Below are 22,630 nucleotides of genomic sequence, written 5' to 3'. Positions count from 1 at the left end.
TCACATCTGCCATGTAATGTCAGTTAGAAACAAACCATGGAACCAGCTCATGCTGAGGGGCTGGAAATTATGCAAGGGTGTGAACACCAAAAGCTGGGAATCCTGGGGTCACCGTACAGTCTGTTCACCACGTTTCCTCTAAAGAAGTTGCACTGCATCACAGTTCGATACCAATTTCTTCTATGACCTTAAATATAGCCCTGAACTTCCCTGTCAAGGAAGAAGTGAGGAGGTTTCAACAAGTGATCAGAAATGATTCTTTTATATCTAAGACTCTAGGATGATTTCCTCTCTGCCCTGGTAGGCTGCTCTTCCAAGTATGACCTCCTCATTGTTCCTCTGCTCTACCACACACTCGTTCCCCTCCCAGAAGGCTGCCCAACTGTAGTGACCTGTCTAGAGAGCCTGTGATAGTGACTTGTGATAAATGGCTATTAGCACATTTACCAATCAAGGTCTTGTTTGCAATTTGGTTGTGGGCCAAAATTATGTTTGTTTTAACTGAGGTCTTTAGTTTATTTCAGGCAGAGATCTGGGCTGAAATGTCACCTTTGTGTCTAATTCTCACACAATGTGACATCTTAGCAGTCACATTTTATTTTCTTGAGATGATAATTTATAGGAAAAAATAAGAACTTTCTGCAGCTAATCATTTTAGTCAATGATTGCTGAGTGACAGGTAAGCTCCTAATAAATAAATTTGCCAACACAGTGACACCTCAGGTTTCTGAAGCATGTGGGAATGAGTCATCTGGAGAGATGTTTTTCTAATTCCTGGAAGTATTTATTTCTTTCAGCTCATCAGAGTTTTTAAACTAATTTATACTACAAAGTACCTATGTCACTTTTTTAATGACTTAACAGGCGCTATCACTTATTGCTTATGCCAAGAACTGGGTACTGTGCTAATTGGCAGGTTCCACACACCACCTAACTTCATAATCAACAATGCTCTGAGGGGAATTAGCAACATGCCAATATACAGTCAGTATATGGGGACCAGATTCAAATGTAGAATTACCGTCTTCAAAGGCCCTGTTCTAAATATAGATGCCCTTACTTTCACTCTTATAAGAAGATATCCTCAAGATCAGATGAGCTATTCAGTGCTGTTTACCCAATGGCATAAAACTTCACTTTAGATACATATTTTAGTGGGTAGGTTAGGTACTATATGTTAAATTGTGCTGCCTCAGAAAGATTTATTGAATTCCTAACCTCCAGTGCCTCAGACTGTGACCTCTTTTGGAAAGAGGGTTTTTACCCAGATAGTCAAGTTAGAGTGAGGCCACTAGTGTAGGCCCTAATCCAGTATGACTGGTGTCCTTATGCAAAGAGGAACTTTGGACACAGAGGAACGTACATAGAGTGAAGATGATGTGGATGTAGAGAGGCACAGGGAGGATGACAGGTGAAGATGGGGGATTGGTGTGATGGGTCCATCAGCCAAGGAGTGCCAGAGATTGCCAGCAAACCCACAGAAGCTGCAAGATGCCTGGGAGGAGTTTCCCTGAGAGGTTTCAGAAGAAGCATGGGCCCTGCTGGCATCTTGATTTTGGACTTTCTACCTTCAGAACTGTGAGAAAATAAATTTCTGTGTTCTTCAAGCCACTGTTTGCCATACTTTGTGACAGCAGTTCTAACAAATGAATGTAGTAAATACATTTTTATTGTTTTCTTTGCTGCTAATATTTTCATCTTTGCTTCTCTAGTAGGTGCTACTCAGAGCACCTTCTGTCCTCACTCTTAACATGCTGCTTATAATACATTATGGGATAGAAGACCAAGTGACAAAACTTGTTAGTATTGTTTGTGAAATTAAAGTAATCCAAGAGAATATTCAGTAAGTCAAGTCCATTGGCTTTAGTATATGGTAATCTATTTTAATGTTGCCAGAGACTATCTTTGCTTACTTTTGTATTTCAGGTTTGGGAAGATATTTTCAGTATCTGTGGCTTTTTTATACCATTTCTCTAGCTCAAGGTGTTTTGTTTTGCTTTTATATATCTATTAGGAAAGTTAAATCTTTTCCATTTTACCAAAGCTACATGTCCAGTATGAGAAAACTTAAAGTCTAAAAATTATGTGATTACTTACATTGTGTGTGTTCTGTTTGATGCTGGCTTTCTTTCTTTTTTTTTTTTTTTTTTTTTTTTATTATACTTTAAGTTCTAGGGTACATGTGCATAACGTGCAGGTTACATATGTATACATGTGCCATGTTGGTGTGCTGCACCCATCAACTCGTCAGCACCCATCAATTCATCATTTATATCAGGTATAACTCCCCAATGCAATCCCTCCCCCCTCCCCCCTCCCCATGATAGGCCCCAGTGTGTGATGTTCCCCTTCCCGAGTCCAAGTGAGCTCATTGTTCAGTTCCCACCTATGAGTGAGAACATGCGGTGTTTGGTTTTCTCTTCTTGTGATAATTTGCTAAGAATGATGGTTTCCAGCTGCATCCATGTCTCTACAAAGGACGCAAACTCATCCTTTTTTATGGCTGCATAGTATTCCATGGTGTATATGTGCCACATTTTCTTAATCCAGTCTGTCACTGATGGACATTTGGGTTGATTCCAAGTCTTTGCTATTGTGAATAGTGCCGCAATAAACATACGTGTGCATGTGTCTTTGTAGTAGCATAATTTATAATCCTTTGGGTATATACCCAGTAGTGGGATGGCTGGGTCATATGGTACATCTAGTTCTAGGTCCTTCAGGAATCGCCATACTGTTTTCCATAATGGTTGAACTAGTTTACAATCCCACCAACAGTGTAAAAGTGTTCCTATTTCTCCACATCCCCTCCAACACCTGTTGTTTCCTGATTTTTGAATGATTGCCATTCTAACTGGTGTGAGATGGTATCTCATTGTGGTTTTGATTTGCATTTCTCTGATGGCCAGTGATGATGAGCATTTTTTCATGTGTCTGTTGGCTGTATGAATGTCTTCTTTTGAGAAATGTCTGTTCATATCCTTTCCCCACTTTTGGATGGGGTTGTTTGTTTTTTTCTTGTATATTTGTTTGAGTTCTTTGTAGATTCTGGAAATGAGCCCTTTGTCAGATGAGTAGATTGCAAAAATTTTCTCCCATTCTGTAGGTTGCCTGTTCACTCTGATGGTAGTTTCTTTTGCTGTGCAGAAGCTCTTTAGTTTAATGAGATCCCATTTGTCAATTTTGGCTTTTGCTGCCGTTGCTTTGGTGTTTTAGACATGAAGTCCTTGCCCGTGCCTATGTCCTGAATGGTACTACCTAGATTTTCTTCTAGGGTTTTTATGGTATTAGGTCTAACATTTAAGTCTCTAATCCATCTTGAATTAATCTTCGTATAAGGAGTAAGGAAAGGATCCAGTTTCAGCTTTCTACTTATGGCTAGCCAATTTTCCCAGCACCATTTATTAAATAGGGAATCCTTTCCCCATTTCTTGTTTTTCTCAGGTTTGTCAAATATCAGATGGTTGTAGATGTGTGGCATTATTTCTGAAGGCTCCGTTCTGTTCCATTGGTCTATATCTCTGTTTTGGTACCAGTACCATGCTGTTTTGGTTACTGTAGCCTTGTAGTATAGTTTGAAGTCAGGTAGCGTGATGCCTCCGGCTTTGTCCTTTTGACTTAGGATTGTCTTGGCAATACGGGCTCTTTTTTGGTTCCATATGAACTTTAAAGCAGTTTTTTCCAATTCGGTGAAGAAACTCATTGGTAGCTTGATGGGGATGGCATTGAATCTATAAATTACCTTGGGCAGTATGGCCATTTTCACAATATTGATTCTGCCTATCCATGAGCATGGTATGTTCTTCCATTTGTTTGTGTCCTCTTTGATTTCACTGAGCAGTGGTTTGTAGTTCTCCTTGAAGAGGTCCTTTACATCCCTTGTAAGTTGGATTCCTAGGTATTTTATTCTCTTTGAAGCAATTGTGAATGGAAGTTCATTCCTGATTTGGCTCTCTGCTTGTCTGTTACTGGTGTATAAGAATGCTTGTGATTTTTGCACATTAATTTTGTATCCTGAGACTTTGCTGAAGTTGCTTATCAGCTTAAGAAGATTTTGGGCTGAGACGATGGGGTTTTCTAAATACACAATCATGTCATCTGCAAACAGGGACAATTTGACTTCCTCTTTTCCTAACTGAATACCCTTGATTTCTTTCTCTTGCCTGATTGCCCTAGCCAGAACTTCCAACACTATGTTGAATAGGAGTGGTGAGAGAGGGCATCCCTGTCTTGTGCCAGTTTTCAAAGGGAACTTTTCCAGTTTTTGCCCATTCAGTATGATATTAGCTGTGGGTTTGTCATAAATAGCTCTTATTATTTTGAGGTACGTTCCATCAATACCGAATTTGTTGAGCGTTTTTAGCATGAAGGGCTGTTGAATTTTGTCAAAAGCCTTTTCTGCATCTATTGAGATAATCATGTGGTTCTTGTCTTTGGTTCTGTTGATATGCTGGATTACGTTGATTGATTTGCGAATGTTGAACCAGCCTTGCATCCCAGGGATGAAGCCCACTTGATCATGGTGGATAAGCTTTTTGATGTGCTGCTGAATCCGGTTTGCCAGGATTTTATTGAGGATTTTTGCATCGATGTTCATCAGGGAGATTGGTCTAAAATTCTCTTTTTTTGTTGTGTCTCTGCCAGGCTTTGGTATCAGGATGATGCTGGCCTCATAAAATGAGTTAGGGAGGATTCCCTCTTTTTCTATTGATTGGAATAGTTTCAGAAGGAATGGTACCAGCTCCTCCTTGTACCTCTGGTAGAATTCAGCTGTGAATCCATCTGGTCCTGGGCTTTTTTTGGTGGGCAGGCTATTAATTGTTGCCTCAATTTCAGAGGCTGCTATTGGTCTATTCAGGGATTCAACTTCTTCCTGGTTTAGTCTTGGAAGAGTGTACGCGTCCAGGAAATTATCCATTTCTTCTAGATTTTCTAGTTGATTTGTGTAGAGGTGTTTATAGTATTCTCTGATGGTAGTTTGTATTTCTGTGGGGTCGGTGGTGATATCCCCTTTATCATTTTTTATTGCGTCTATTTGATTCCTCTCTCTTTTCTTCTTTATTAATCTTGCTAGCGGTCTGTCAATTTTGTTGATCTTTTCAAAAAACCAACTCCTGGATTCATTGATTTTTTGGAGGGTTTTTTGTGTCTCTATCTCCTTCAGTTCTGCTCTGATCTTAGTTATTTCTTGCCTTCTGCTAGCTTTTGAATGTGTTTGCTCTTGCCTCTCTAGTTCTTTTAATTGTGATGTTAGAGTGTCAATTTTAGATCTTTCCTGCTTTCTCTTGTGGGCACTTAGTGCTATAAATTTCCCTCTACATACTGCTTTAAATGTGTCCCAGAGATTCTGGTATGTTGTATCTTTGTTCTCATTGGATTCAAAGAACATCTTTATTTCTGCTTTCATTTCGTTATGTACCCAGTAGTCATTCAGGAGCAGGTTGTTCAGTTTCCATGTAGTTGAGCGGTTTTGATTGAGTTTCTTAGTCCTGAGTTCCAGTTTGATTGCACTGTGGTCAGAGAGACAGTTTGTTATAATTTCTGTTCTTTTACATTTGCTGAGGAGTGCTTTACTTCCAATTATGTGGTCAATTTTGGAATAAGTGTGATGTGGTGCTGAGAAGAATGTATATTCTGTTGACTTGGGGTGGAGAGTTCTATAGATGTCTATTAGGTCCGCTTGGTGCAGAGATGAGTTCAATTCCTGGATATCCTTGTTAACTTTCTGTCTCGTTGATCTGTCTAATGTTGACAGTGGAGTGTTGAAGTCTCCCATTATTATTGTATGGGAGTCTAAGTCTCTTTGTAAGTCTCTAAGGACTTGCTTTATGAATCTGGGTGCTCCTGTATTAGGTGCATATATATTTAGGATAGTTAGCTCTTCCTGTTGGATTGATCCCTTTACCATTATGTAATGGCCTTCTTTGTCTCTTTTGATCTTTGATGGTTTAAAGTCTGTTTTATCAGAGACTAGGATTGCAACCCCTGCTTTTTTTTGTTCTCCATTTGCTTGGTAGATCTTCCTCCATCCTTTTATTTTGAGCCTATGTATGTCTCTGCATGTGAGATGGGTCTCCTGAAGACAGCAGACTGATGGGTCTTGACTCTTTATCCAGTTTGCCAGTCTGTGTCTTTTAATTGGAGCATTTAGTCCATTTACATTTAAGGTTAATATTGTTATGTGTGATCTTGATCCTGCCATTATGATATTAACTGGTTATTTTGCTCATTAGTTGATGCAGTTTCTTCCTAGGCTCGATGGTCTTTACATTTTGGCATGTTTTTGCAGTGGCTGGTACCGGTTGTTCCTTTCCATGTTTAGGGCTTCCTTCAGGGTCTCTTGTAAGGCAGGCCTGGTGGTGACAAAATCTCTAAGCATTTGCTTATCTGTAAAGAATTTTATTTCTCCTTCACTGATGAAACTTAGTTTGGCTGGATATGAAATTCTGGGTTTAAAATTCTTTTCTTTAAGAACGTTGAATATTGGCCCCCACTCTCTTCTGGCTTGTAGAGTTTCTGCCGAGAGATCTGCTGTCAGTCTGATGGGCTTCCCTTTGTGGGTAACCCGACCTTTCTCTCTGGCTGCCCTTAAGATTTTTTCCTTCATTTCAACTTTGGTGAATCTGGCAATTATGTGTCTTGGAGTTGCTCTTCTGGAGGAGTATCTTTGTGGCGTTCTCTGTATTTCCTGAATTTGAATGTTGGCCTGCCCTGCTAGGTTGGGGAAGTTCTCCTGGATGATATCCTGTAGAGTGTTTTCCAATTTGGTTCCATTTTCCCCCCTCACTTTCAGGCACCCCAATCAGACGTAGATTTGGTCTTTTGACATAATCCCATACTTCTTGCAGGCTTTGTTCATTTCTTTTTCTTCTTTTTTCTTTTGGTTTCTCTTCTCGCTTCATTTCATTCATTTGATCCTCAATCGCTGATACTCTTTCTTCCAGTTGATCGAGTCGGTTACTGAAGCTTGTGCATTTGTCACGTATTTCTCGTGACATGGTTTTCATCTCTGTCATTTCGTTTATGACCTTCTCTGCATTAATTAGTCTAGCTGTCAATTCTTCCACTTTTTTTTCAAGATTTTTAGTTTCTTTGCGCTGGGTACGTAATTCCTCCTTTAGCTCTGAGAGGTTTGATGGACTGAAGCCTTCTTCTCTCATCTCATCAAAATCATTCTCTGACCAGCTTTGATCCGTTGCTGGCGATGGGCTGTGCTCCTTTGCAGGAGGAGATGCGCTCTTACTTTTTGAATTTCCAGCTTTTCTGCCCTGCTTTTTCCCCATCTTTGTGGTTTTATCTGTCACTGGTCTTTGATGATGGTGACGTACTGATGGGGTTTTGATTTAGGTGTCCTTCCTGTTTGATAGGTTTCCTTCTGACTGTCAGGACCCTCAGCTATAGGTCTGTTGGAGATTGCTTGAGGTCCACTCCAGACCCTGTTTGCCTGGGTATCAGCAGCAGAGGTTGCAGAAGATAGAATATTGCTGAACAGCAAGTGCACCTGTCTGATTCTTGCTTTGGAAGCTTCCTCTCAGGGGTGTACTCCACCCTGTGAGGTGTGGGGTGTCAGACTGCCCCTAGTGGGGGATGTCTCCCAGTTAGGCTACTCAGGGGTCAGTGACTCACTTGAGCAGGCAGACTGCCCCTTCTCAGATCTCAACCTCCGTGTTGGGAGATCCCCTGCTCTCTTCAAAGCTGTCAGACAGAGTCGTTCGCGTTTCACAGGCTTCTACTCCTTTAGCTGAGCCCTGTCCCCAGAGGCGCAGTCTACAGAGACAGGCAGGTTTCCTTGAGCTGCTGTGAGCTCCACCCAGTTCCAGCTTCCCAGCGGCTTTAGTTACCTACTTAAGCCTCAGCGATGGCGGGCGCCCCTCCCCCAGCCTCGCTGCTGCCTTGCGGTTAGATTGCCACAGACTGCTGTGTTAGCAAGGAGAGAGGCTCCGTGGGCGTGGGACCCTCCTGGCCAGGTGTGGGATACAATCTCCGGTGTGCCGGTGTTACAGCGCAGTATTGGGGTGGGAGTTACCCGATTTTCCAGGTGTTGTGTGTCTCAGTTCCCCTGGCTAGGAAAAGGGACTCCCTTCCCCCTCGCGCTTCCCAGGTGAGGCGATGCCTCGCCCTGCTTCAGCTCTCGCTGGTCGGGCTGCAGCAGCTGACCAGCACCGATTGTCCGGCACTCCCGAGTGAGATGACCCCAGTACCTCAGTTGAAAATGCAGAAATCGCCGGTCTTCTGTGTCGCTCGCGCTGGGAGTTGGAGACTGAAGCTGCTCCTATTCGGCCATCTTGCTTCGATGCTGGCTTTCTTTCATGTGTTGATAATAGTTTCTGTTTGTTGCAGTGGAATAATAGACTTTGGTTTTAGGCTATCATCTGTGGGCATTAAGAAAATGCCCTTTCTTTTTGTTTTGGTAAATCTTCTTTTCAGTAGACCACAAGCCCTTGCAAATGTTCTCTTTTTCTAACTCTCATAGCAGAAGGGCCATTTGAGCCTCAAAACAAAACGGCAGTGCAGTAATGAGGGTATTAGGTTGATGTGTTCTATTCAGCACCTGCTCCCGAGCTACCGAATAATGAATGAGCATGAATTACACATTATGAAAACAGGAGAATCTGCCTTCTTTGTGTTGTATGCATCAAGCAGTTTCAAAAGGGCTTTGCAATTGTGTTTCTCACACAAAGCCACCCATTTGTGAAAACCCATGTGAAAAGGCAGAGAGAACAGCTTGTGTACAGGTTAACATTTAACTAGACTGGCTGAGCTTTTAATAATTTCTATAAGGTTAAGGATTTCGTTAATATGCAACCTGTGATTTGGTCCAAGTTCAATTTCACTTTGCCCAGAATACATTATAATATAAAGCTTAAGCTTTATTCTTTCAGGTTTAGTTATTTAACATGTAATATTGATCAATTATGCATGTTGGACACAGAGCTCTGAAAAGAGCTTTGAAGTATAAAACTATGGTTTTAGTTCTCTTAGAGCTATGATATTTGGTAGGTTAGGCAAAGTAGACACATTTTTGACTTACAATATTTTCAGCTTACAATGGGTTTATCAGAGCATAACCCATTGTAAGTTGGGGAGCATCTATACAATGGTATAGATATATATAATGCATACAGTTTTATATCCTTTTAAGACATAATATGAGGATATTTCATTTGCTCAAACCTTGTTATGCAGTTTTTCACTGTAATATTCACATGTTGACAGTGAGGCTCTTTGCATGGTGTTTATCACCAGCAATGAACAGCAGCATTTGAATTACGTAGTGGCTCTGCCAGTTACAAGACGGGCTACTTGGGCAAGACACTCAGCATCTCTCAACCTCATTTGTTTTATCCGTAAAATGAAGATAGCTATACATACTTCACAGGCTGTGGTGAGGATATATTCTAATGAATATACAGTCTTACATAAAAACATTCAATACATTCTAGCTACTCATTTATATTAATTTATTATACCCATTTGCTTTGAGTTATCTTCTTTGCAATAAGCTGTGGGAAAAACTTACTGTTTCTTCTAATACTCCAGGATACATCATCACCCAAATCGTTATACATTCTTATATAATGCAAACATTAAGAAAGAACAATAATCTCACTAAAAAGCAGAGTGTGGTATGTTAGCGAGATTAAGAGGCTTTGGAATAGTTACATCAGGGATCAATCTGTGAGCTGTATGACTTTAGGCAAATTAATAAACTGAATTTCTCTAAATTTTGTTAAATAGGTACAATAACATTATATATAAGAAAGCAGGAAAAATATGAGCAGCTCCTACGATAATGCCTGCAAAATCAGGAGTGCTTAATAAATGGAAGCCACACTGAGATTTTCCAGATAATTGTGAAACAACTATGGGCCATTACAAAGCCATAGGAAATTAGAAGTGAGGAGTAATTTGGAGGTTGACAAGCCCTACCTTCATCTAAAGGCAGAATTTCTTCTGCAGTCTCCCTAACAAGGAATCATCATATCTCAGGGATGGGATAGTCACTACCACATAAAGTAGCTCATTTTCAGACATGCGTAATCATTAGAAAGTTCTTCTGTTGGTTCACAAATAGCCTTATGGCTCTGTTGCTGCCTGTTGGAGTTTTACTAAGTGTGCAGTCAGGCAGGGCTTCCGCTCAGTAACCACCCACTAGTACTGTTGTACTGGTAATTTATGGATGGCAGCCATTCTTACTGGTCCATGTCCCATTCTGATTTGTGTTTGTGCCATTTTTAAATGTTTTGAGTATTAACCCTGGTATCAGATAAACATGGAGTCTTGAATTTTTCCATAGTAGTGAATAACAGTGAAATAGTAACATCAGATTTGTGTACCACTGTGGTCCCATCTATGAAATAGGGATAATAATTGTATGTGGTTCATAAGGTTGTTTGAGGATAGTGTGGATTAAGTATAAAAAGGGCTTAGTCTGGTTTCTCAAATATTGCAATAAATGAAATCTGTCATCATCATGCTGTCACAATGGTTCGATAATTGAAAACATTGATTCATCATTTAACATCCTCAGCTTATCAGTTTCTCACTATCTAGCTCTTCTTACACTGGACACTTCCTAATTATTTGTTCAATGTTTTCTGGAAGTTAGTTGAACAATTACTGTGTGCCAGATACTACACAGTAGTCCCCCTTGATGCATGAGGGATACATTCAAGACCCCCAGTGGATGCCTGAAACTGCAGATATTTCCAAACCCATATATACTATGTTTTTCCCCTTTTGTACATACCTGTGATGAAATTTGATTCATAGAGTAAGAGATTAACAATAACTAATAATAGAACGATTATAACAATACGCTGGAGTAAAAGTGTGTGAATGCAGTCCCTCTCTCAAAGCATCTGACTGTGCTGTACTTACCTATTTTTGGACCACAGTTGACTGTGGGTAACAAAGTAAAACTGCAGATAAGGGGGGGATACTATACTACGAGTTTGCCATTTAACTAAATCATTACAACTCTATAAAGTAGATATGATTATTGTCCTCAGTTACCGATGTGGAAGGCTGAGTCTCAGAAAGTTTTATTACTGACATGGTTTTGGTCTCAACAGAAAAACCTCATAATGGTTTAAAACAATGAAGAGATTTATTATCTTATAAAATCAGAAAATCCAGATTTGTGCTGGACTTGGAAGGTATCTTGACTGAACAACTCAAGAGTATCACCAACTAACTGGTTTTTTTCATTCTCTTCTCTCCTTTCCATGTGGTCACTTCATCCTCAGCTTGTTCCTCCATGGGATTGCAAGAAAGCTGCCTGCTGCCCAGGGCTGCATGCTAAATTCTTTAAATCTAAAGAATCATACTCCTCCTCAAAACTTTCCCCAGGACAGCAAGGAAGCTTTTTCCTCAGAAGCCCACAGCATAACTCTTTCTGATACTCAGTGGCTTAAATTGGGTCATCAGCCCATCCCTGAACCAATAACAGGGCCTGTGGGATGGGATAACTCTTACTTAGGCCTGACTCACATAATCCTTCCCTACAGTCAGGGTGGAATAGGTTTCCCAAAGCACACAAAATACAGTGTGTGTGTGTGTGTGTGCATGTGCACGCATGTGCATGTGTGCATGTGTGTGTTACAGAGAAGTGAAAATACCCAATTGAAAATTGAAATGATTAAGAGAATGAAGAATGCATATTAGAAAGGCAACCAAAATGACCATTAGTAAGCTGCACAGTTGAGATTTGAACCTCAGCCATTTGACTACAGAATTCATACTCTTAAACCTCTACTCTCTACTGCTTCCCAATTCAACCTAGAAATCCTTGGGGTTAGATAGCAGCATTTCTGTTTGAGACTATTCCAACATTACTAAGTACTATACTAATATACTCGTGCAACCTAAAGCATATATATGTGACGTGTGTATATGTACACATATATACACATACACACTCATACACTATACGCAGTATAGCCTATACAGGGCTCATGTTTAATCTGCATACACTGTTCTGGCCATATCAGTTGTATTTCAGTGTATTGGCTGATGAAGTGTTCATGCCTGAGTTTTCCGGCTACTCCAGTCCCTTTTCCAATCTCCCCCTCATCCCCCACCCCCTCATCCCCCACCCCCTTCCTCCCTTAACCCAGCAACTAAAGTGCTAACTCCTGGCCCAGGAGAGGTCCTTCAGGGCACTGCTCCTGGGCTCCATCACCATCCCTTCTGATGAGTTGATGACCGTGCTGTTCTAGTTGTTAAACATTTTGTCTATCACCTCTGGCTATTTGTAAGTATATATACTTACATGGAATACTATATATGCCCACTATACTTGAGTAAACTTTAGTATGCTAAGCTCCAGAGAGTTTAGATCGTTTGTCCAAGATTACATAATGAGTGACTGGGATTACAACCAAAGATTGTGAGGTACAATCTTAGGAGGATGATACCTAGTAGTCTTTAATCATCTAACCCTGACAGCTTTTCACTTCTGCCCCTGTTCCAAACTGTTTTTCCTTATAATTTTCCCTCACTCCCTCTTAACATAGGTCTGTTTTTTGAGACCAATAGCCCATGTGTGACACCCTAAATAATATGTTACAGAATTATATGTATAGTATTTTTCCCCTCTCCAGAACTTGGCATTGGCCCAATCTAAGAGACTGTTATGTGGCAAAGAATTAAATACAAACTATGGACCATCAGAAGGCCATGGGACACTGAAGGAGTTGATTTTGGCTTGGATATGCCAATTTCCTTGTTTGCTATTTTCATGTACATGTATCTGGTATAGGATTGCAGGGTGAGCAACTTGACTCCAGGGGAGACTCAATGAAGGGATGTAATTAGCCTGTTAACTCCGCTAATGTCTTGTAAAGTCATTCAAGTGAGAATAGCAGATATATCAATTCTTCCTTGGATCCTGCCACAAGGAGCATTGTATTTCCACTCTGCTATTTATAGTTCTCACAGCTGGAATCAGCTGGTTCAGCAGGACATGGCTCTTTTTGTTTTATCAAACCAAGATGCAATGAAAAATTTCCAAAGTGTGTGTCTTAGAATTTCCCTTTATCACTCCCAAAATTCCGTAGTCCCTCTGAAATCATAGGCTCATAACAGGCATAAATCACTTCTTATTTATTACTCTTACTCTAATACATACACATACAATTACTAGCAAGTCAAGTTTCTTAGTTGGCCAATGATAAATATGGTGCATCTGGCACACAGGGTTTGTTTGGGTTGTTTCTGGGGTGGGGATATGTCGTTTTTTTTGTTTTCTCTTCTCTTCTTAGGGGAAAAAAGACATGCAGGGCTTAGTATTCCAAGAATTTGAGAAACCAGGGAGCCAGGATTCATTCATTTTTATGACAAATAGTTACTCGAGCACCTACTTTATTCTTGGGTACCTTTATGAGTCCAGGAGCTGCTGCATTGAACAATACAGAAAAAAAGTCATTTCACTTAGAACTTACATGCTAGTAGGGACTGGGGGTTGAGAGCATGAAGCATTCTTACAAAGAACGTTAAAAGTGAACTATGGGCAGGAATTGAGGATATGAGAGTTTTGATGTATAAAGAAAAGGTGACAAGGTCAATAATTGGTGGTCTTAGTGTGATAGATATGCCAGTTTGGAAATTGTATTGGATAAATGCTGGTCAGGGGCTAGGCTGTAGTTATGACAAGGGAATGATTAAGGAAGTGAGAATAAGGAAACTATTGGTATAGGGTGGATGAAAAGATTATTGGAGGCAAGTCAAGGAACCGAGAGGCCAGGGTGTTGGATGGAGCATTAGTGTAGACACTGAAGTCACCAAGAATGATAAATAACAAGAGGGAATTCATCATTAGCTATCTGCTTATGATATTGATGTGTTTTGGCTGTGTCCCCATCCAAATCTCATCTTGAATTGTAGCTCCCATAATCTCCATTTGTCATAGGAAGAATGCAGTGGGAGTTAATTGAGTCATGGGGGTAGGTTTTTCCAATGCTGTTCTTGTGATAGTGGGTGAGTGTCATGAGATATGATGGTTTTATAATGGGCAATTCCGCTGCACATGGTCTCTTGCCTGCCACCACTTAAGAAGTGCCTTTGCTCCTCTGTCACCTTCTGCCATGATGGTGAGGGCTCCCCAGTCATGTGGAACTGTGAGTCCATTAAACCTCTTTTTCATTATAAATTACCCAGTCTTGAGTATGTCTTTAGTAGCAGTGTGAGAATAGACTAATAAAGTCAGTTGGTATGAGGAGTGGGGCACTGCTATAAAGATACCCAAAAATGTGGAAGCGACTTTGGAACTGGGTAACAGGCAGGGGTTGGAACAGTTTGGAGGGCTCAGAAGACGCTAGGAAAATGTGGGAAAGTGTGGAACTTCCTAGAGACTTGTTGAATGGCTTTGACCAAAATGCTGATAGTGATATGAATGAAAAAGTCCAGGCTGAGGTGGCCTCGTGTGGAGATGAGGAACTTACTGGGAACTAGAGCAAAAGTGATTCTTGTTATGCTTTAGCAAAGAGACTGGTGACATTTTTTTCCCTGCCATAGAGATCTGTGTAACTTTGAACTTGAGAGAGATTATTTAGGGTATCTGGTGGAAGAAATTTCTAAACAGCAAAACTTTCAAGAGGTGACTTGGGTTCTCTTAAAAGCATTTAGTTTTATTCATTCATAAAGATATGGTTTGGAATTAGAACTTAGGTTTAAAAGAAAAGCAGAGAATAAAAGTTCAGAAAATTTGTAGCCTGATGATAGAATAGAAAAGAGAAACCTATTTTCTGGAAGAAATTCAAACTGGCTGCAGAAATTTGCATCAGTAATGAGGAGCAAAATGTTAATTGCCAAAACAATGGGGAAAATGTCTCCAGGGCATGTCAGAGGTAGCCCCTCCTATCACAAAGCCCTGAGTCCTGGGAGGAAAACTGGTTTCATAGGCTGGGCCCAGGGCCTTGCTACTTTATGTAGTCTCAGGACTTGCTGCCCTGCATCCCAACTGTTTCTAAAGGGGCCAACATACAGTTCAGACCCCTTGAATGCAAGCCCCAAGCCTTAGTGGCTTACACATGGTGTTGGGCCTGTGGATGCACAGAAGTTAAGAATTGAGGTTTGGCAACCTCTGCCTGGATTTCAGAGGATGTATGAAAATGCCTGGATGTCCAGGCAGAGGTGTGCTACATGGGCAGAGCCCTTATGGAGAACCTCTGCTAGGGCAGTGTGGAAGGGAAATGTAGGGTGGGAACCCACACACAGAGTCCCCAATGGGACACTGCCTGGTGGAGCTGTGAGAAGAAGGCCACTGTCCTCCAGACCCCAGAATGGTAGATCCACCAACAGTTTCTACCATGTGCCTGGAAAAGCTGTAGACATCTAAAGCCAGCCAGTGAAAGCAGTCAGGAAGGGGGCTATACCCTGGAAAGCCACAGAGGTGGAGCTGCCCAAGGTTGTGGGAACCCACATCTTATATCAGTGTGACCTGGATGTAAGACATGGAGTCAAAGAAGATTATTTTGGAGTTTTAAGATTATACAGCCCTGCTGGATTTCAGACTTGCATGAGACCTGTAGCCCCTTTGTTTTGGCCAATTCCCCTTATTTGGAATGAGTGTATTTACCCAATGCCTGTAACCCCATTGTATCTAAGAAGTAACTAACTTGTTTTTGATTTTACAGGCTCATAGGCAAAAGGGACTTGCTTTATCTTAGATGAGACATTTTACTGTGGACTTCTGAGTTAATGCTGAAATGAGTTAAGACTTTGGGGAATTCCCAGTACTGAGGGTTCCTCCCCATTTTAGACCATATAGGTAGTGTCCAGACATTACCAAGGCATTTGTCGTGGTGCTGGTGAGAGTGTCTTTTGGCATGCTCATGTATTATAATTAGTGTATAATGAGCAGTGAGGATGACCAGAGATCACTTTTGTCACCATCTTGATTTTGGCCAGCTTCTTTACTGCATCTTATTTCTATCAGCAGGGTCTTTGTGACCTGTACCTTGCAAAAGCAGTCCTGCTGATCACTAAATTCCTATCTCACCTATTCAAGATGGAGTTACTCTGGTCTGAATGCCCCTGACAAGAGAATCCGCACTGTTCAAATCTCCCCAGTTGATTTTGAAGCATATCCAGGCTTATTATCCACTAAGTTAAAATATATTATAGACTACTTTCAATGAAAGAAATATATTGTAAGTTATTTCATATTTATTTTTACTTGAGAAGACTGAAAAGGTAAAGAAGTGGTGCTAAAATTTAGAACTAGAAAATCTCAACTTGCTCTAGTAGGAATTTTAATAGAGCATACTAAGTTTCTTTTCATTTGCTCTCTCCTGGTATATGAATAAACAACCTTCCATACTGCAATTTACCCTGTAGTGAATTAGATGTTACCCTGTTATGCTTTGGAGAAACTATATAGTTAGAATCTAAGCTTAGGTAATTTATTTTTACGTTTACAAATCCACTTTCTCTTACACATTTTTCTTAAATTTTTCTTATATTCTTTCTCTGAATTTGTGGTAAAAATACCCCTTTCCCATTCTATATCATTGTTCTTTATGAAGCTTTCTCATCCTTTCCATCCCAAGGGAACTATGTCTCATTTATCTTTAGGTTTTCTGTATCTTACTACAGTGACTTACCAAAGTAGGGAAATATCTGATGAATAAATGAATACAAGATTTAATTAAGAAGTATCTCATTAAACTAATTGTTCCCTCTCTGATCTCCGTGTTATTAAGTTTCAAAGTAGTTTCTGGGAAAAGTAGTTAGCACAGTGATGTATGGATTCAATAAATAAGAAAAATGGTGCTCAGGGATTTAACAGAAAGCTCATAAAATGTCAAATCCACAGCAATTAATTTCTCCCAGTAAGTCCTCATAAATTCAGGCCAAGAAATTTTATACTGATCTTGCCTCACTCAACTCTCATCCATCCTTGGTAGGGCTCCTCTAGGCCTCTTTCTCACCTGGCAAACAGTACCTGATGCTCACTGGATTCAGATCTGAAGAGGTAGAAAGAGCCAAACACCTGGTTTATCTCTAGCTTTATGCTGCAGAGAGTATTTGATGGTGTGCCACAGTGTCACAGTGCTCTGTATATACTGTTAGGATCAGCCTTCTTGAGTGCACTGGAATTTCTCTGGGTGTCATTAAGTTCTTCATTTACTGACCATGAGGCTCTGGGATAGAATATGATATTAATCAAGAAACCATCCCTGACATCATGGTCCACTTGGAAAACTTGCAGAGATTAGAAAAATTTTTCGAGTCAGGATTTTGCTTTGTTGCCCAGGCTGGAGTGCAGTGGCTATTCAGGGCACAATCATAGTGCAATGCACCGCAAACTCCTGGGCTCAGGTGATACTCCCTCCTCCACCTCCTGAGTGGCTGGGACTATAGGTACACACCACTCTGCCTGGCCAAAATATTTTTTTAGGATATTATAAGACCTATAGTTACTTAATTATTATTCCTAGGGTAGTTAGTGAAAGATTTGGACCAGTTTTTTACACACTGATGTACAGCAAGATAACTATAGTTAGTAACATTGTATTATATACTGGAAATTTGCTACATCAAAGTATCATGTTGGCCACTTTAAACACACAATTTTTATATTAAAATGACTGAAAAAATAGCAAAGTAAAAAAAAAAATCCATAGGAGAGCACAAAACCCACCTTCTTCCAATGAAGGGAGTAGTCTGATGGTTAATACTTGGAGGATAGAACGATAGAGTTTGCAAAGCCTTGGTGAATATTATAGTAAGGAGCACTCCTGAATCAAAGAATCACGTTGTACTTTATAATAGCCCTCACTTTTCCACTCTCAGATTTTTACTGCCTTTCCCTAACGTACCATTAAAGCCCTTCAGCCTAAATTCATAGAATCCATTAGGGAAGAAATTCTGAAACTGGTTTTGAGAACACATTTTCAGCCTAGTCAAATGGCTTTCATGCTGCTAGAATAATAATACCTTAATCTTTGACAGACCAAGTCTGTCAGCTTACTCTTTACTCCAAAATATTAATGAGTAACAAGTCCCATTATCAATAAACAGAACCAAGTGTGTGATAAAGTGTGATAAATGTTACGGTGGAAGAAGTATCCCGTGTGGTCAGAATATATGGGGTTAGGGGGAATTTGACCCAGAATTGAAAAATCAGGAAGGCTTCCAGCAGGAAGTGGCATCTGAGCTGTGAGGTTAGGCTGAATCTGTGTTGTCTGAATGCACTCAGTGAGAGGACTCTAATTCAGGCAAAGCAACAGCAGGTGTGGATGTGAGGAGGCAAAGGGAGACACGGGGTGGTTGTATAACTACATTATCAATCATGTTTTTCCCATTTATAGTCTTTAAGTTCATATCATCTGTGTAATTCTAGAGTTACATAAGAAAATGATGCTTAATACTACTAATGTTACTTTATGGCACTGTAAATGCTTTATATGATCCGATGGACCAATATCTACATGCTTAGATACAATATGCTATAGGAAGTTGAGAGTCTGAGTTTTTGAATGACAGAGGCCTTGGTTCAGAGCCCAGTTCTTCCATTTACTAGCTCCGTGACCTGGGTTAAGCTTCAGTTTTCTGATTTAGAAATTGGGTATTTTCTGTTTCATAAATTTACTGTGAGAATTGAATGAGAAGATGAGTATTGAGAGGCTAGTACATTGTTTCAACTCTAGCTGGCTTTCTTGAGCATTTTCTTGCCCCTACCCCTTAGTTCTGTTTGTTTTATTATGAGCAACTTTCTTTTTTCTTTTTACTCCTCTAGGGATATGAAGCCTGACAATATTTTACTTGATGAACATGGTAAGTGAGTGATTTGTTTCTAATCAAGTACATGACATGCATGTAGAAAAGTTGGTTATTCCCAGCAGAGGGGTATTACACATGAAAAAAGGTATTTTGCTCTATTCAGTTGAGCTCTACGTACACACTCCTCATAGACAATATGGGGAAACTTTATTACGTATGGCAGGTTATAGTGCAACAATACACCCTTAAATCACATTGAATTTACCTAATGAGAAAATCCTATTCTACTCCATTTTCTTCCACTACTATATTTCTTCAAGAAAACCATCAAAATTTTTTAGTGTTTTTTGACCTTAATATAACACACAATCACCTATTTTTTTATAATAATACAGAAGGCCTCAAGCTGAGCGCATCTGGCCAGCAATAGCATCTATCTAGATATTCATGACATTATTTTGTTCTCATTGCATCTACTTTTTAAAAAATTGTTATTCTACTTTAAGTTCTAGGGTATTGTGCACAACATGCAGGTTTGTTACATATGTATACATGTACCATGTTGGTGTGCTGCATCCATTAACTCATCATTTACGTAACATATATCTCCTAATGCTATCCCTCCCTGCTGCCCCACTCCACGACAGGCCCAGGTGTAAGATGTTCCCCTTCTTGTGTCCAAGTGTTCTCATTGTTCAGTTCCCACCTATGAGTGAGAACAATTGCATCTACTTTTCTGCATTCCTTCTTATAAAAGGCAAATTGGTTTTACATTTACAAATTGGTTTTTACATTTACTTTGATATCACAGAAGAATACTTACATCTTAGGGTCATTGTAAAGACTTGCAGTGACTGTCATGAAGAAATCACTCATTGAAAGTCTAATACTGGTACAATTTTTCTGAGGTGGTCATGGCTTTCTCCCCTTGGAAAGGAAGCTGGAACTACTTCATCTTGTTTTATGTGGTTTTGTCTATGCCAGCACATAACTAATATGTACCAATGTATATCAAAAGAGATATCAAGTTTTCTCGTTAAAAATTTCAGTTTGCCAAAAACCAGTAAAAGAAAAACATAAAAGTATATGTGTTATCCAGATTTGTGATATAGGGATATGGCAATAATCAAGATGGTGGTAAGTGAACGCTGAATTTCAAGAACTACTGATTATACCCTCTAGAATAACCTTTTGCCTGCAGTGATTAAATGTGTATAATTTCTTCCTAATATTGATTTTTGTGTATATTTGGATTTATTAGAACATCAGGGAAGATCTGTAGGGCACACAGACTGTATGTTATAAATGTTAACAGTGTCAATAAGCTCTTTGTTATGTCTTTAGAAGGCTGCTAGATGAGGAGAGTCCTAAATCTTAAAAGCTTCTTATTCAATTTTTACAAAAAGGATTTGCAAGTGGAACTGAAACTCCAAGTACCATCTATTTCTCATTATTTATTTACCTAGTTTTGAGCCTGATTTGCCTGATCCCACCTGTGCTCAGGGGGCTAAGAAACACTGGTATATGACCTCTAATTTCAAAGCTCAGTGTCATTACTTATTTACGGACTGTCCAAAAAGATTTTTTCCACTTTCTTCCGATGCCTTATTTCTTCCTTACCTTTACTGCTTCTGACATTTGAAAACAGAGTCTCTGATTCTCAGAAATGTAAGCAATGGTGAGATTTAGCATGAAGGTGACTTTCTTTAAAATACCAGCTATTCAGAGCTAGGTATAGTGGCAGGCACCTGTAGTACCAGCTACTTGGGAGGCTGAGGCAGGAGGATCCCTTGAGCCCAGGAGTTTGAATCCAGCCTGGGCAGCACAGAGAGACCCTGTCTCTTGTTGGGGGGAAGAAACCATTACCACTAGCTTCTTTTCTAGCCTATAGAGGCCACCTTTGTGGAACTTAGGGCAAAGTGCTCCCTCTGCCCGCCACAGCTTCCTAACAGCATATGGCCTACCAGGAAGAACCCAAGTTAGGATTTAGGCCTCACTTGCTCCCTCAGCTGGGTGCCTTTGTGCATGATTTCTGCTGTTCCACCATTGATAGAGGCCCTGAATGGAGGCATATAGGTCCTATCAATCCAACACTTTCCAAGCTTTATCCTCCATTCAGAGAACAGCGTTTTCATCCCAGGTCTCATCCATGGCTTCATCTTATTTCTATCATTAAGACATCCTGTTCGCCTTCAGTCAACTTCTTCCTCCTCATTTTCTTGGCGACTTGGTCATCGCAGATGAAGGAAAACCTGAAGAAATCAATTAATCTTCAAGTTTAACCACCCTTAGAGACTACCCTTATGAAAGATTAATTGTGTAACAGTGTAGCTAAGAATGTGAATTCTGGAGTCAGATTGACTTCATTCAAAACACACTTCACTCATCTACTTTTTTTTTTTTTTTTTTTTGAGATGGAGCCTCGCTCTGTCACCCAGGCTGGAGTGCAGTGGCGTGATCTGTGCTCACTGCAAGCTCCACCTGCCAGGTTGATGCCATTCTCCTGCCTCAGCTTCCCGAGTAGCTGGGACTACAGGTGCCCACCATCACACCTGGCCAATTTATTGTATTTTTATTAGAGACAGGGTTTCACCGTGTTAGCCAGGATGGTCTTGATCTCTTCACCTCGTGATCTGCCCGCCTCAGCCTCCCAAAGTGCTGGGATTACAGATGTGAGCCACTGCGCCCGGCCATCTCACTCATTGACTAGTCCTGAGAGGTTTGACAAGTTGCCTAAACTTTGTCTTAGTTTTTTCAGGGATCAAAAGAACACTTACATCTTAGGGTCATTGTAAAGACTGACCTAATATGTGTAAAGTACTTGATGTGATGACTGTCACAAGAAATCACTCAATAAAAGTCAAATATTAGTACAATTCATATGAGGGAGTCATGGCTTTCTTTTCTTGGAAAGGAAGCTGGGAATGCTTCATCTTGTTTTATGTGACTTTGTCTATGCTGACACATACCTAATATGCATGAAATCTCTACCAGATAGAATCTGTAAAAGCTATCTTTCCCAAATAATTATTTTGATTTCAGAAGTGATATACCAAATATTCTGCTTGTCTACTTCTTAGATCTTGTGTTTAAACCATTTTGTTTATCCCTTCATCCTCAGGTAACTACACTTTCTGTGTCCATTTGCGGTCTTTCATGTGTGCAGAGGGCAAGGGCGCAGTCATGACATGTTATTCTTTGTGGAGCTGGGGCTCTGTTGCTTACAGGATACAAGCCATCATTCCAGTGTGCCGGAGAGAGAGTCTCAGTCTGCCTCTGTTATCTGGTGTCTTATTTACAATGACTGCCTTCATTCTCAAGGTTTTTTAAAATTTGGTCCGTGAATTAAGAAGAGGCTTTTCTGTATTATATTCCTACCCTAACTCAATTTGAAAATCAATTGCTTTGGGAAGGATTGTGTATGAATGGTACAGAAGTGAGCAAACAATAAAGACCGAGAGCCCTTTTGTAAACATTGTCTTGGGGATCTCTTTCTGGAGATAATAATTTTTTTGAAGTTATTTACTTTCTGTTTGTTCAGATTCTGAAAAAGTTGGACTCTCAGACATTACTCAAGGAACATAACTAACCGCTTTTCGATGAATAAATTCCTGTTGTTCACCTCCCCCCAGCTCATTATGTACAGCTGATCTTGTGAGAATCAGCTGAACCACAAATCAATGCCTGCTTTTTAGAGTGTCTGCTGGTGTGACTTTTCATGTGGAGCTCATATTTCAAGACCTCATCTGCCTTCTCTATCTCCATTTACAATATTTCATCCCTGAGGGGCTGTCGCATGGGACTCTTGTGTAGAAATTGTACCCACTGTGAAGGGTAACCACCTGTCTCTCTGGTGCCTCCTATGCCCATCCCTACAAGTGAGCTGTGTATCATACCATGT

General features: G+C 40.2%; 1 protein-coding gene across 3 annotated transcripts in view; it reads left to right on the top strand.

Moving 5' to 3' along the window:
• STK32A (serine/threonine kinase 32A) overlaps nt 1-22,630 on the top strand; it is a 156,086-nt gene that overhangs the window by 92,438 nt on the left and 41,018 nt on the right. For all 3 annotated transcript variants that reach the window (XM_023227003.2, XM_023227005.1, XM_023227006.1), the window contains one exon: nt 18,746-18,783. In XM_023227003.2, coding sequence (XP_023082771.1) covers nt 18,746-18,783 — 38 coding nt within the window. The remainder of the gene's footprint in view (nt 1-18,745; nt 18,784-22,630) is intronic.

Source organism: Piliocolobus tephrosceles, chromosome 4 (assembly GCF_002776525.5).
Source record: "Piliocolobus tephrosceles isolate RC106 chromosome 4, ASM277652v3, whole genome shotgun sequence".
Classification (NCBI taxonomy): Eukaryota; Metazoa; Chordata; class Mammalia; order Primates; family Cercopithecidae; genus Piliocolobus; species Piliocolobus tephrosceles.
The sequence above is the reverse complement of the archived record's forward strand: the minus strand, read 5'-3'. Positions and strand labels throughout refer to the sequence as shown.